This window comes from Accipiter gentilis, chromosome 26 (genome assembly GCF_929443795.1).
Source record: "Accipiter gentilis chromosome 26, bAccGen1.1, whole genome shotgun sequence".
Taxonomy (NCBI): domain Eukaryota; kingdom Metazoa; phylum Chordata; class Aves; order Accipitriformes; family Accipitridae; genus Astur; species Astur gentilis.
In genome coordinates, this window is record NC_064905.1 from 11,343,717 (window position 1) to 11,357,688 (window position 13,972).

A 13,972-nucleotide genomic window follows, 5' to 3' on the forward strand; every position below is an offset into this window, starting at 1 on the left:
CAGGCTGTGTGTATTGAGTTGGGGTCGCAGCTGGCCCACGCGTTGGGGCAGCCGATGCAGGAGACTGCCCCGAGCCCCGTCCGTCTCTGGCAGCAGGACCCAGGCTGCTGTGTGCATCTCTGGCGGTGGTGGGGTTGCTTGGACGGCTCTGTCTGTCTGTGAGCAGGAAGGTGGGTAGCAAGTGAAAGGTCTCACCTGGCTGTACCCTTCTCACCTGGCTGCTGGTTTGGTCTCTCTCCTCCTCACTCTGCCCAAGTCTCTGGCTCACGTCTTTCACGCTGGGGTCCCCGGGGTGTCCCGGAGCTGCTCGCAGGCCAGCAGGTGCTCGGGAGCGGTGGCCCATGCTCTCGGGAGCCGGTGCTGACCCTGGCACACGGGTCGGTTCTTATCCCCCTGTGCAGGAGCTGACTCTGCGTCGGTCGACCCCTTGGTGCTGGAGCAGTATGTCGTGGTGGCGGACTACCAGAAGCAGGAGAGCTCCGAAATCAGCTTGTGCGTGGGCCAGTTGGTGGATATCATTGAGAAGAACGAATCAGGTACAGAGAGTTTGGCTTGGCAGAGGGCTTTGTGTCTACTCTGCGTTGCAGAGCAGGGGCAGGAATAGCAATCCTGTATTGTCAGTGTTTTCCTAATAGGACCTTAAGCAAAACAGCCTCCAGGCGCCTCACAGGGATGTCCTTGGATGGTCAGCTGAGGTGGGACGTGGAGGAAGCAGCTTCAGTCTGCAGGCTGTCTGTATGAGCGTGGACAAGACTTCAGGGCTGTCTCTAAAGGAAGGGTCTGATTACCTGTGTGCTGAGCGCCAGGCGCCGTCCATCTTTTACTGTCTCTATGCTTTTTCGTGCTGAAAAACTTGGCCAATGGGACCTGAGGACAAAAGCCATTCCTGGAGTTGGCAGCCTCGTTTTATTGACAGAAGGGGACATTCTCATGGTGCCCACGAAAGCCCCTATTGTATATTTCCAATTCCTGCTTCCGAACACAATGAAACACCCAGTCACGGAGTGGGGCAGGCAGCTGAGCTATTTGCTTGCCTCAAAACTTAAACTTGCTCTTAATCTCTGCAAAGGGATCAAGTAATGTCGTGGGCCCAACTTCTGGAGTTTGTTGAAAAGGGGAATTTATTCCCTGAAGTTAACAGAAGTTGCGGGGGGGGGAGGAGGGGGGACGACACAGGGTTTAAAGATAAATCGTGAAAATAGATTTTAAAATTCTGGAAAGGTGCTCCCCAAGAGGATTAGTTGCACCAGCAGCTATGTTTGAGAACGAGGAAAATAAAAGCGACCCTGAAGCAAGGCTATTAGCACAGCCAATCCAAAAGCTATGGCAAATAATTTATTTATCAAATGTCAGCCCTGGTTTTCCCTTCCATGGCAGTAGCTGCTGATTCCCTCCCTGACAGTTTACTTGTCTTTCTCAATGACTCACTGGTGAGGTTCTGAGGATAATGCTCGGGCTTTATTTTTTTCCCCCTAAAGATACAAATAGCTTGTGCTTTTAATAACTGAGGAGCACGCGTTTATTTTGATTGGACACCCAGGGTGGCCCAGAGAATTGTTTGTGGCCGCTATGGAGCTGGTGAGGTTTCTGCTGGGAGAGCTCATGTTTTAATCCTGCATTTGCTCTTAGGTTTTAAAATTTGCTGTTTCCACAGATATAAGGAAGGCGAGAGCGCAGCAGGAGTCAGCTATCGATTTGCAGACAGTGTATTCATCTCTGCTAATTAGCCTGGGCTTGCTGACCCAGACTGAGTGAAAATGAACCATGAAGGGGAAAAAAAGGAAAGCAAACGTGGTGGCTGGAGCCATTCAGTTCTCAAAGCCTCTCCCATTTTTCGTGGGGAGGGAACTGTACATTTAGATATCACTCAGCTGAGAGTCTCCCCTGCTGCTGTCTGTGCTCCCTTTCGGATAGCGCTTGGCTCTGTTGCTTTGGGGTCACCCCAGCTTCTCGTGTAGGCAGCAAGGAGGGGGCAAAGCTCCCCAGGCTCATGGTTTGGAGGGAGGGAGAGAAGTTTTAGCTAGTGGGAGCCCTTGGCTGAGCTGCCTGCTGTTTTCTTCTCAGGCTGGTGGTTTGTGAGCACGTCGGAGGAGCAAGGCTGGGTGCCGGCAACCTGCCTGGAAGCCCAGGATGGTGTCCAGGATGAGTTCTCAATGCAGCCTGATGAAGGTAAGAAGCTGCTGGAGACATCTGCCCCAGCTTCTTCCTGCTGAACTGCACTGAACTGCTCGCAGGACTGCACAGCCCTCCCTGACTTAGGCAGGGCACGAGCCCGGGAAAGGACAAACGCACACGTGCTGTTCAGTCATGTCTGCCTGTAGTAGTCCTGCCTGCCCAGTGCTCTACTCCAGTACTGCAGCAGGAGTGAGGCAGCTGGATACTGGTGGTGTAACTGCTGGCCTTTCTGCTGTCCCACAGAGGGGCTGAAGGTGCTAACTCCGGGGAACACTCAGTCCTGCCATCCCAATGCCTCCTTTAGGCCCCAGGGAGCTGTTTTACCTGCACTGGAGGAGGAGCAAAGCTCAGGTCCTAGGACAATTCACATGCCTTCTAAACCCACGCAGAACAAAGAGCATGCATGACCTCATGTTATGAGAATAGCAAGGTTGCAGCCTTTGCTTAGAGCAAATCTGAAATGCCCCTGGAGAAAAAAACGTCCTTCCCATTGACCACTGTATGCTCAAAGCAGTGCTGTAGCTGGCTCAGCCGCTTGTCTGGGGAGATGAAGTTGGGAGGGGGGCTCAGACCAGGGAGGGCCCCCGGAGGGCTCCAGGTGAGTCTCTGTGCCACACTCTGGTGTCAGCCCCGTCTCCTCTTGGACCTGAAGTGCTGCCTCCTTATGTCCTTTCTTGTCCTTCTCCTGCTTCCCCAACATGCTCTTACCAGTCCCGTGGAGATACTGGTCTCTGCCCAGGCACGTTGGCCGCCGTCGGACTCTTGGGGACTTGTACACCAGTGGATGGGGTCAAGGTGGACTTCGTAGAGACTTGTTCGGCTGCCCATGTTTTGTGCTTGGAGCCTTGTTGTCTGCATGTTTGTTTGCTTTACATGTGATGAACCCTGCTTGTGTCAGTCCTCAATGCATGCCATACATGCTCCTCAGCTTTCTGTTAGGCCCATTCATGTCCACTTCTTTCCTCTCTCAGCTGTTCCTTCTCACTTTTTGAGGCTTGTTTTGGTTACAGAGGCTGGAGTTTCTGCTTTCCCCCAACACATGTATGCAGACTTCTTGCAACTGCTGCCTTAGTTGCTGTAAGAGTAACTCCTCTGAGCCATGGCCCTGGGGTTGGTGGCTCAGATGGGGTCAGGAGGAGAAGAGCCAGCTTGGTTTTGCTGGATGTGACAGGATATTTTCTGCTTTGACTCATTTGCATGAAGGCGGTGGGAAATCAGACCTTTTGAGTGCTGTGCTCCTCCAAGAAGACAAATCCAGGAAACCTGCACGGTGCGGATATATGAATGTCCAGAGGTGTCGGGTTTGGAGGTAGACTTTTCCCAAAATAGCCTTCACCCTATTGTGGCTCTGCTCAAGCACAGGCAATTGCTTTCCTGGGTTTCTTTCAAGAGAGGACAGGAGAAGGTGAGGGAGAGGAGTGGATGGATGGACCTGTTTGTCTGATGTTGTCCGCATGGCTGTTAGGATCTTTCGCCTTCCCTTTGAAGGGAAGAGCATCCATGTCCCTGCTTACCATCATTTGGTCTAGTGGACAGGACATCAGACTCTTCTCCAGGCTCACCACATGGCTTTGACCAATGTCTTGGGGGACCTAACTGTTGAACAGGGAAGTTCATGTAGACCTGCTGTTGTAGAGCAGTTTGAGAGCTGTGCGTGAGAGCACATCTGTATGTATGTGTGGGGTTACTCCCTGATGCCTGTGGGATTTCTTTCCCTGTATAGTGGACAATTCTTCTTTAAAGGCTCTGAGAAAGAAATTTGAACTGAAATGGATGCATGCAAGGCTTCTGTGAAGGGCAAGTGAAAGGAGAGCTGTCATATAAAAGATAGTCTTTAGTCCTAAAGGAGAGGCGGAACTGTTTTAGACAACTTCTCCTTGGGCCAGACTAGCTCACCAAAGCTTACATTTCAAAATGCAGCTGGGTTTGTTTTGAAATACATTTCACTGGCATTTATTTTCTGAATGGTGTGTTTGCACCCGTATTACAACAGGAATTATCATTATATAAAGCACTTAACCACTGTTCGACTGAGTCCAGGTTTCCATAAAACAGTATCTCCGTGAAACTGCACTTTCTTTCCAACAGAGGAGAAGTACACTGTTATTTACCCATACACCGCAAGAGACCAGGATGAAATGAACCTGGACAAAGGGGCTGTGGTGGAGGTGATCCAGAAGAACCTGGAGGGCTGGTGGAAAATCAGGTACCATCCCTACCTCTTCCTCTTCCCTGGCAATGCAGCTGGGGCTGTGCAAAGCAGAGACCTGATGCGCATGGGATGTACAGTCCAAAGGCAAGCCTAGGGTGTTGGTGTTTCTCTCCGTCCCTACTCACTAAGGCTAGCTGACGTTCAGGGCTTTAGCCAAGCATAGCTGTGGTTAAACGTCTTTAAAATCCCCCAATTTCCTGTGCTAGGAGGTGGACTGCGTCACGGCATCACATGCCCCAGCAGTACAAAGGGAACTGGTGTGAGAGCATTAGTATTACATCATATGCTGCTGATAGGAAAACCAGGGAGTGTCCCAGAGGCAGGCTGGATCCTCTGGCTCTGTTAGGAGCTCCTGCAGAGAAGGGCCGTTGTCTGGGCCAGGTCTGCTCTGTGCAGGGTATGCTGAGGCCAAAGACTCTAGATAGTCCCGAGCTGTTACTTGTTTTCTCCTGAAAGCTCATTTTCTCTTGTCTGTGGTCTAGCAAATGGCCGGACTTGAGCAGGGTGGGAGCACATGCTGCAATTTTCTTAACCTTACATTGAACCTGTGGTCTTGGCAGCAGCAAAGCCCCAGAAAAACGTCCATTGACTTTTTAAGCAGAGGAGAGCTGCCGCAAGAGCTCTAAAGGCAATTACAAGCTCAGTAGCTGGTGCCATCTGAGTGTAGTGGCTGCAGCCCAGCCAGCGGGGAGAGTCTCGGATGCTGGCGCGGGACCCTCCGGCATGACAGGGAGACTCCGCAGATGTGTTTTTTCAATCAGATCGTGGGGCTGGTTTCTCTCCTAAACAGCGCAGATTTAGAATGGGGAAGGGATCCAGGCTGCCGGCACGCTGGCAGAGGGCTTGCGCTTTCTCCGAAGACCAGGTACATCAATCCTAGCAGCAGCCCTCTGGTTTTCCCCTCTGCTTCCCCTGCCAGTGCGCTTCATTCCTGGACCAGTGCCATTGCCGAGGCGAAAAGGAAATTGGGCTTCGTGCCATTCCTAGCCCTCAGCCCGCTGGCTGCGGCTGGCTTGCACGGGAGCGTTAGTCATGGCTGGAGCTCTCCAGGTGCCCACGTGCCACAGAGCATGACAGCTGGCAAGCTCATTTTGCCCAGATCAGGCGGTATCTTTGGTCAACGCGTGTCCTGAGCTCTGGCTCTGGGGATGTCCGATGGCTCCACGCCACTGGAGCGCAGTGGGTCGCTCCTCTGGGGAGGGCTCGCAGCCCCGGTGCAGCGCAGGGGCTCTGCGCGGTGACGCTGCTGTTGTTGCCACTGCAGGTACCAGGGCCAAGAAGGCTGGGCCCCCGCCTCCTACCTCAAAAAGGGAAATGGAGACATGTTCTCACAGAAACTGGGGTCAGGCTCCTCCGCTCATTCGTGTGCCTTGGATCTGGATGGCATCTCCCGGCAGCAGGTCGCGGCGAGCCGAGAGAAGGATGGGCTTGCTGGCCAAAGGGACGGGAGATTCGACAGCCGTCCCCTGCCCAATGCTGACATCCGACGCAGTAAGTGGCCGGCTGGGAGGAGGCCGGTGGTGGCTGGGGTGTCAGCGCAGCCTTTCCTGCAGGCTTTTGGGAGACGTAACGGGGCGTGAGGGACGCAGAAGGCTTGCAGGCGCTGTGGGCTCTGCAGCAACGTCTGGAGGTGACATTGCAAAAGCGGATGGGGCACAAGCACAGCACTGCCCAGGGACATGCTGAGGATCAGCAAATGTGATGGAGATAAAATCTTCCCCCTCCCAGACTGGAGATGCTCTCCTCTCAGAAGCTAGGGCATTTTAACCCCTCTGCAGGCCAGGTCTTCTGGGTCAGGCCTGCAATGAAAAAGCAATTTCATGATGTGGTGACTTCAGCTGCATTTTCCAGCAGCACCTGATGGTGCAAAGGTGGTTCCTCTTCCAGTGGGATGCCCTCAAAACCTGGGTGACTCAGGGTACCGGGCAGACAGGTTCCTCCTTTGGCTTCCTTGCCCACGGGGCAGGCTTGCCTTTCTGTTTTCTCTTTCACTTATCTTTTGTGAACACACGTGTGACCAAAAGCCAGAAACTCAACAGCATCTGAAATTCCTCCTCCACAGAATCACCAAAGATGAGGCAGAGGCCCCCTCCTCGCCGAGATCTCACCATAGTAAGTGCCAGCTGACGTAGGAGACCAGGAATGGCAAAGGGAGTCGGAGAGGAGCACTGAAAGGAGCTCTGGTCACCGGTTATTCTTTGGCTGGGATCTTGCCCCTCTACCATGGGCTCTGCTCTTGGTCAAGGCTGGAGTACACACGCTGCCTCCCTGCTGTCTTAAGACTCTTTCCTTTGCATGTGGTCTTTAAGTGAACTTTTGGCCAGTATGTCCTGCAAGGCTGGGCTGCCAGTGGGAAGCTGCAGACTGGCTCCCTCCCTCTGGAGAGGGTGACTGCCGTCAGCAAGAGGTCTGACGCTGAGCAATTTTCTGCTCAGCCTGGAGATGGTTTGCTGGTTTGTGTTGGTGAGGATGCTGGATGGGCACAGCTGATCTCCCTGGCCTGGCCGTGCCGGCTTGTTTCTCTGTAGGCTGGTGGGCTGTAAACCCTGCTGTAGAAACATGCTGATGGGTTTTCTTTTTTCTTGTCACAGCCACGTGGTTTGAACCTGCCTAAACCTCCTGTCCCTCCTCAAGTGGAAGAGGAATATTACACCATCGCTGACTTCCAGACCACCATCCCTGATGGCATCAGCTTCCAGGCAGGAATGAAAGTAGAGGTGAGACTGTCATCTTCCCCTCTCACACCTTCACGTCAGTGCAGCGCTCCTGACTCCCATTGCCCTAGGACCTGTTTCAGGCAGGAGCTCCCTTTCCAGGGAGGGAAGATCTGCTCACCACGGCATTCTGGGTGGAAACCAGGCACGGTGGTGCATGTGATTGCCTCTGTGGACTGTTAACAACCCAGGGCTCTCCTAGAGTGGGAGAGAAACCCATATGAGCTCATGAGACTTTGGAGTCCGTGGTGCCCTTGGTGGAGTCCTGTCCCCCAGGTTTGTGGATGCTGTGTTGCCTGAGCTAATGGAAATTAAAACCACACCACAAATGGGGACAGAAGTGGTGGGTTTTTTCTTAGGCCAGGTGTAAAGTTAAAAGCCCTTGCAGAATTGCTTTCCTGGCACACCCGCTTTTGCTGGCAGAATCTCTCTTGCAGATGTGATTTTGCTTTTCAAAATGTAAGCCGTGCCTCTCAAGAGGATTTTTCCTTTGCGGCTGCCCCAGTCAGCTCCTCCCAGGTCCCAGCACCACTCCTGGAGCCCCGAGAGGCCGGACCGTTGCTGATGCGTGCAGTGTCGCTGCCGGTTGATCGCTCCAACAGTGCCGCGCAGTGGCCACCGCCAGTAGCCAGCATCCCGGTCCTGTGTCCCAGGCGGGATGGTGACAGCTCCTCCGCAGCTCCTTGACATGGCTATGTCGTTCCTCAGTCCCATGGCATGCAGGTCCCCTTCCCTGGCAGAAGTCCTTAGCAAGTTCCCCTCCTGTTAGGATGCCAGTCCTGGGATTCCGTGGCTTTTGGTCACCAGGGCAGGAGGTACCGAGGCCATATACCACCCTGACACCATTTCAGAGACACCCAGCATCCCCACTTGTGCAGAGGGCTCCTCCATGGGTGTCTGAGGTTTCCTTTCCCCTCGGCAGGTTATTGAGAAGAACCTGAGCGGCTGGTGGTACATTCAGATTGACGAGAAGGAAGGCTGGGCCCCTGCCACATTCATCGATAAGTACAAGAAAACCAGCAATGCATCCAGGCCAAATTTCCTGGCTCCGCTACCCAACGAGATGGCCCAGCTCCGGCTCGGTGACGCCGCGGCCGACGGCAGCACCAGCGAGGAAGTGACGGGACCGTGCCGTCCTCTGCCGGAGGCTCCTCCTAACGGCACGGACTGTGGTGGGAAGTGGGCCAAAGACTGGAAGGGGAAGGAGGCTCCCGAGAGCGGGGACCTAGCCTTTGCCGGGGGCTATGAGGAGATCTCGGACCGTGACACAGAGGAGAAGCCCAGCCTGCCACCCAGGAAGGAGTCCATCATTAAATCAGAAGGCGAGTTACTGGAGAGGCAGAGGCCTCCCCCCAAGCCCCCAGGCATGATTTTGCCTATGATCCCACCCAAGCAGTCGGCGGCCCTGAAGGACACCAAGAAGCCCGATGTGAAACCGGAGAAGGGCAAACTCTTCCAGCTGAAAAACGAAATGGGACTGGAATGTGGACACAAGGTGTCAGCCAAAGAGGTGAAGAAGCCAAACCTCCGGCCCATTGTCAAGCCAACCAAGCCAAAAGCCGAGCCTGCGGAGGACAAGCCTGAGCCCATCGCCCAGAATCCATTCTTGAAGTCAAGACCTCAGATCAGGCCAAAACCCGCCGCGGGCCCCCGGACTGACCCACCTCCAGCTGATGATAAACTGGACATTTGCAGCCTGCGGAGCAAGCTTAGACCTGCAAAGTGCCCAGAGAAACCCTCCGAGCAGGACCCCGCTGCTGGCGAAAACTCCTTCAGTAATGCCATGGTTTCTTCAGAGGCTTCTGGAAGGTTTCAGGAGCGACCCAGCATGGACAGCAAACCCCTGCCCAAGCTGGACAGCCACACCACGAAAGAGGCACTGCCCAAATCTCCCCTGGGGCCAGCAAACGCCCCAGGTGCCAGGGAGCCCCCGCCGCAGCGCCCCATTGTGCCACCTCGCAGACCACCACCCCCCAAGAAAACGGGGGGTCCTGCCTCCGGTCCCACAGCGGAGCTGAGGGCCCCGGCACGGGAAGTACCCGAAATCAGGTCATCCCCGGTGCCGGGGAGGCCCATGCTGGTTCCTCCGAAAGCCAAGCCGTTCCTCTCTGCCTCCATCCAAGATGAAGCCAAAGTGAAAAGCAGTGTAAGCCCAAAGGTCATATCCAAGCCAGTGGAGAGAGGGGAAACCAAGGAGAGGACCTCAGCCCCCGTCTCCAGTCCGGACGTCTCCAGGGAAGCTCTCTATGTGGCAGTGGCAGATTTTGAAGGCGACGAGGAGACCAACAGCTTTAAAGAAGGGACTTTGTTTGAAGTTCGTGAGAAGAACAGCAGTGGCTGGTGGTTTTGCAAGGTCCTGACTGGGAATCCGTGCTGGGAGGGCTGGATCCCTTCCAATTACCTACGGAAGAAGCCATAGCCGCTCCTCTGCTTGCACAGCTGGAGGTTCCCTAGTCTCTCACCTGAGTATTTAATTAGCAGATTAATTTATAGTTTTATGTGAGGCTGGCTTTAAAAAACAAGATAATAATTGAGATCCACACATTCCAGTTGGCGCCCATTGGCAGCAGCGTGGAGGAAGCAGCTCTGCCTCCCTTCCCCACCCGTGTGCTCCCATCCGTCCTCCTCCTTGCATCCCCCCCAAGCACTGCGCTCCTGTGGCCATACTGGCAGCCCAGCTGTGCAGCTGGGGCTGCTCTGGCCAAACTTCGTGGAATACGATGGCTACCGTGGTTCTCCATGCTAGGGAGATGGACCTTGATTGACATTTTTGCCACTTGTATGGGAAGTTAAAAAGAAATACAGCAGTAGCCAGGGAGAGAAGTGGAGAGTGGAACAGTACCAATGAAGGAAATCTTGCTGCACAAAAGGATTTGCCTTTCCCTGAGGCTCAGGGTCACGGTCTAATGTTGTAGGTCACGTTGCTTAGTCCAGGTGTGTAGCAGAGCCACAGGGAACATGGCAAAAAGGAGGAATGATTGCTGAGAACAGGGTCCGTGTAGCTCTGCATGCATGTGCAGGCACAGGCATTGTGCTCTGGTTAAGGGCTGTGCCTTGCTCCCCCCCGTGCATGCCACGGGACCATCCCTTGGTCTTCCCTGCTCTACAACGACAAGTGTTAACTTCAACATTCTTCTGGTGGAAACAAAAATATAGAAGAATACACACACACACTCATCTATAACAGGTCCTCTCTGTGCTGATCCAAGACGCTATGCAGGATTCTCCCTTGCAGTATTGCAACCAAACAACAAGAAGTATTTTGCTTCGGTAGCTGAAGAATACTATATGCAAGGCACAGAGGACCAAAATGACCCCAAAAGCCCTGGAAAGAGGATGCTTTGCTTTCCTTTCCCCCCAAACTGCCCTGCCTGTTGGACTAAGGGGACCACCCGTTCCCGTGACCCACAGAGCTCCCCTGGGCTGGCGGGCAGCAGCCAGGAGGTGGGTCCTTCAGTAGGTGCTGATATTATCAAGTGCAATCCAGAACGTGGGAGTTCAGCTCCTCATCACAACCAGTTGTGAGGATTGTCTGGTGCTCAGGGGCTCCCTGCCTTGTTTGTCACCCCATCTGCCTGTCTTCCAGGTACTTTCATTTCATCCTGCATGGTGGGCTGTTTGGAGGTCTTCAGGTCAAGCAGAGCCTGGCGTTTTTCCGTGCTGACGTTCCTGCCTGCCAAGCCTAATCTTGCCCGCAGTGTTGCTTATCCCAGCAGGAGGATGTGCGTGGATGAGCTGTCATTCCCCAGTGCTGCTTTCTTCCCTTCTGTAGCTGACTACTTGCAGATTCAGGGCTAAACTACTCTCTCCGGAGGAGCTTTAAACCTGGTGCTTCTGTGGGTTTCTTGCTGACCAAGCCCTTTTGCCCTTTCTAGTCTAATTGCAAGTGCAAACACTGCAGCTGCAGCTCCGCAGCCACATTGTTTTGCTGCTGGAGAAAAAATTAAACATGGTTTTCCCTCTAATTTGAGGCTGGGAGAACTGAAGGAGTGTTCTCCACTCCCCCAAAATGCTCGCTTCCTTCTCTGTCCCATATTTTCTACCCTGGAAATGGAGTTGGAGATGTCTCTGTCTTCGTACAGATTGACAATGGTTGTGCCTCAGGCCAAGGTCATTCTGGAAGGGTGGCGGGGCTGTTTGTCCCAGCTCTGGTTTGATCTGATAGAGAAGCCCTGACCATTCCAGTCCGACCTCATATGCAGAAGCCCCAACGTTCATTTTTAGCCATGGGAATTCATGCACCCCAGTCTCCGGCTGATTCCTCTCCCTCCCACCTACAGTTTTCCCTGGTGGCACGTCAGCCTCTGATCAGGCTGACTCACCTGAGCTGGCAATAAGCAATACATTCGCAACCCAATCCAATAACAAAATTCCTTGCATGGCACATTGAGAGGTGTTGATGTGCTCCTGGGAGAGTTCCAGGGTGGGTTGGGGGAACAATGCTGCCTTGTCTCTGCGCATCTCTTGCTCCAGTAAATCCCTTTTGCTTTGGAAAGGAATGGGGACAGGATGAGCTAAGCCAGAGCTGCCCGGCGGCCAAATCCAGCCCCCACCGTAACTTGGGAGGGGGCTGGACCTGTGTCCCCCATCTGCTCTGGCAGTTTCATGCAGGAGGCCCTTTCCCTGTATCCTTGCTCCCTCTTTGCTGAATGGCATTTTAATCTCAGAAGTGTCTCTCCTTTCTCCATCTCAGAGACCTCACTGCCCCCGGCTTTCCTCAGAGGGGACAGTGCTATTTCTGTGGCCTCTGTGCTGAATGAGGGCTATTTCTGCTTTCCTCCCAGACTGAACCTCAGAACTGGTAGTGCTTCATTTTGCTGACACAAGTACTGTATTTGGCTCATTGAGCGCGTGACGGGATCGTTCCCTTGTTCCCAAAGAGCTTCCAAGAAGGCAGGGTGAGTGCCCAAGTGCAGGGTCACCCTCGGTAGGGTGCCGACACCTGCAGCCTTACCCCTTCCGCCTACTCTTTCATCTGCAAAAGGGACCACAGGCTGCACAACGCCTCCTGTCAGGAAGATGCCGAGAGCCATCAGGCTGGCAGGGCTTTGCCTCCCCCCATCTGACACGTGCCCCCTGGTTCGGCAGCTGTGCGTGCCCTCTGCCAGGCCGTGTCTCCTCTCTGTGCCTCGCACGTCACATGCGGCCAAGCTCCCCGACTACCTCGTGAGGAGGAGGAGGAGGAGGACGGCCAGGAGGCTCGGTACTCTGAGCTTGGCGACAAGGCTCATCGCCCCATCAGCCAAAGACCAACCTCCCTGCTTGCCCACCACCAGCGCAGACCCGAGGCTCGCGGCAAGGGAGGGCATCACCGTGGCTTGGGGTGGAAGAGCCAGGTCTCGGGGTGGTCCCGTGGCTTGGCACATCCCTGGCAGGCTGGAGGTCCCCGCTGCACCCCACTCCTTCTCGCAGACTCTTGAAGCCCATTTGTTTGTCCGTGTCTCGCTATATTATGTAAGCGCGTATAAATCTACATTACTGTGGGCGGGTGGGGGGGTCAGCGGAAGATAGATGTAGCTGTGTAAATGCCATATCTATACTTTCACCATTAGGGGATTCTTTTTTTTTTATTCGGTGGGGTTTGGGGGGGGGTTGTGGGTTTTTTGTTTTCTTTTTTTAAGAAATAAAAAGAAACTGCTTGACTGGTTTCAAGCACCCTTGTGAACCCATGTCTGGCTGGCATATGTCTGGGGTGCAGCACGGTGGCTGTCTTGGGAGGCGTGCTGCTCTCCTGCCTGGAGCGATAGCAGCTCTGCCCAGGGTCTGGCACGTGCCACTTGTCACTGCAGCAGTGGTACCGACAAGAGCCCTGAGCCATTGAGCTGCACTCCCTCGTGCAGTGGAGGAGCCGTCCCCAGGTGAAGCATTTCTCTGTCCTTGGGCGCTTTTGTCTGCTGGGAGATGAATGGGGTGGTGCTGTGTTGCCTGGCTTCATGGGGGCTTGCGGCAAGGGCTTCTGGCTCCGACGTGCCTCGCGACAGTGCTGGGACAGGTCACGATGCTTGGACTTTTGATTTATGGGTGCTGGCCACGAGCAGCCCAGGTCCTCCATCGCTGCTGTGCCCCAGTTCACCTCATGGGTATCCCATGCTGGAGGCACTGCAGGAGCAGGATTCGGTGTGGGTACATGTATAGTGTCTGTGCACTGCGCTGGCACGGCGGGCTGTTTTTCCTGTGCAGCTGTGGCTGAGGTAGCTGCTCCTGTATCAACACTCCCCATGTGGGTTTTAGCTTCGTCCCAAGTTTACACTGTGTGTACCCTGGCACTCACGAGAAGGAGCAATGCCATTGCTAGGTTAAACAGTGCTCAGCAAAGCTTTGCATTTTCTTCCCATCCCTATGACGCAGTAGAGAGAGGAACATTGCACAGCTGATCCTCCCAGCCCTACATCGGTGGGACGTTCCAGCCATCCATCCGTCCAGGCAGCCTTGGCTGTGCTCCCTGCCAGGCACACCAGTGCCTGGGAGCGGCGAGGGTCACGAGGACCCTGACAGCTCCTTGGGTCTCACCTTTTTGTGCCATAGCCCGGATGGGTGTCCCAGCAAATGGGACAGTGCAAGCATAGCAGTTGTGTTACTTTGAGCTCAAGCCAGCACATCGAGCCTGGTGATTTTGGGGAAGTGCAGAGAGAGAGAGAGACGCTGCCCATCCTGAGAGGCTCTTGAGGGTTCAGGCTGGCCAGGGACTGGGGTGCATTAATTGAAAAGGCTCTGGCAAAAGTAGGGATTGGACCCCAGAGCCCAAGTGCCTTCTGCCAGAGGGCTGTGGTATTTATTGCGGACATGCAGTGCTTGGTAAAGGGTAAGCGAGAAGTGGGGAAAAAAGACACGCAAGATCATCTTCTACTGGCCCAGCTCACCACCTGCCAGC

The 13,972-nt window shown here is 54.3% G+C and overlaps 1 protein-coding gene across 6 annotated transcripts in view; it reads left to right on the top strand.

Moving 5' to 3' along the window:
• SH3PXD2B (SH3 and PX domains 2B) overlaps positions 1-12,579 on the top strand; it is a 79,938-nt gene extending 67,359 nt beyond the window's left edge. For 4 of the 6 annotated variants that reach the window (XM_049829966.1, XM_049829968.1, XM_049829971.1 and 1 more), the window contains 8 exons: positions 402-536; positions 2,065-2,169; positions 2,887-2,970; positions 4,264-4,381; positions 5,652-5,878; positions 6,450-6,499; positions 6,979-7,104; positions 8,024-12,579. In XM_049829966.1, coding sequence (XP_049685923.1) covers positions 402-536; positions 2,065-2,169; positions 2,887-2,970; positions 4,264-4,381; positions 5,652-5,878; positions 6,450-6,499; positions 6,979-7,104; positions 8,024-9,520 — 2,342 coding nt within the window. In that variant the 3' untranslated portion in view covers positions 9,521-12,579. The remainder of the gene's footprint in view (positions 1-401; positions 537-2,064; positions 2,170-2,886; positions 2,971-4,263; positions 4,382-5,651; positions 5,879-6,449; positions 6,500-6,978; positions 7,105-8,023) is intronic. The other 2 variants (XM_049829969.1, XM_049829970.1) reach the window with 1 other exon arrangement.
• Positions 12,580-13,972: the final 1,393 nt, after the last annotated feature.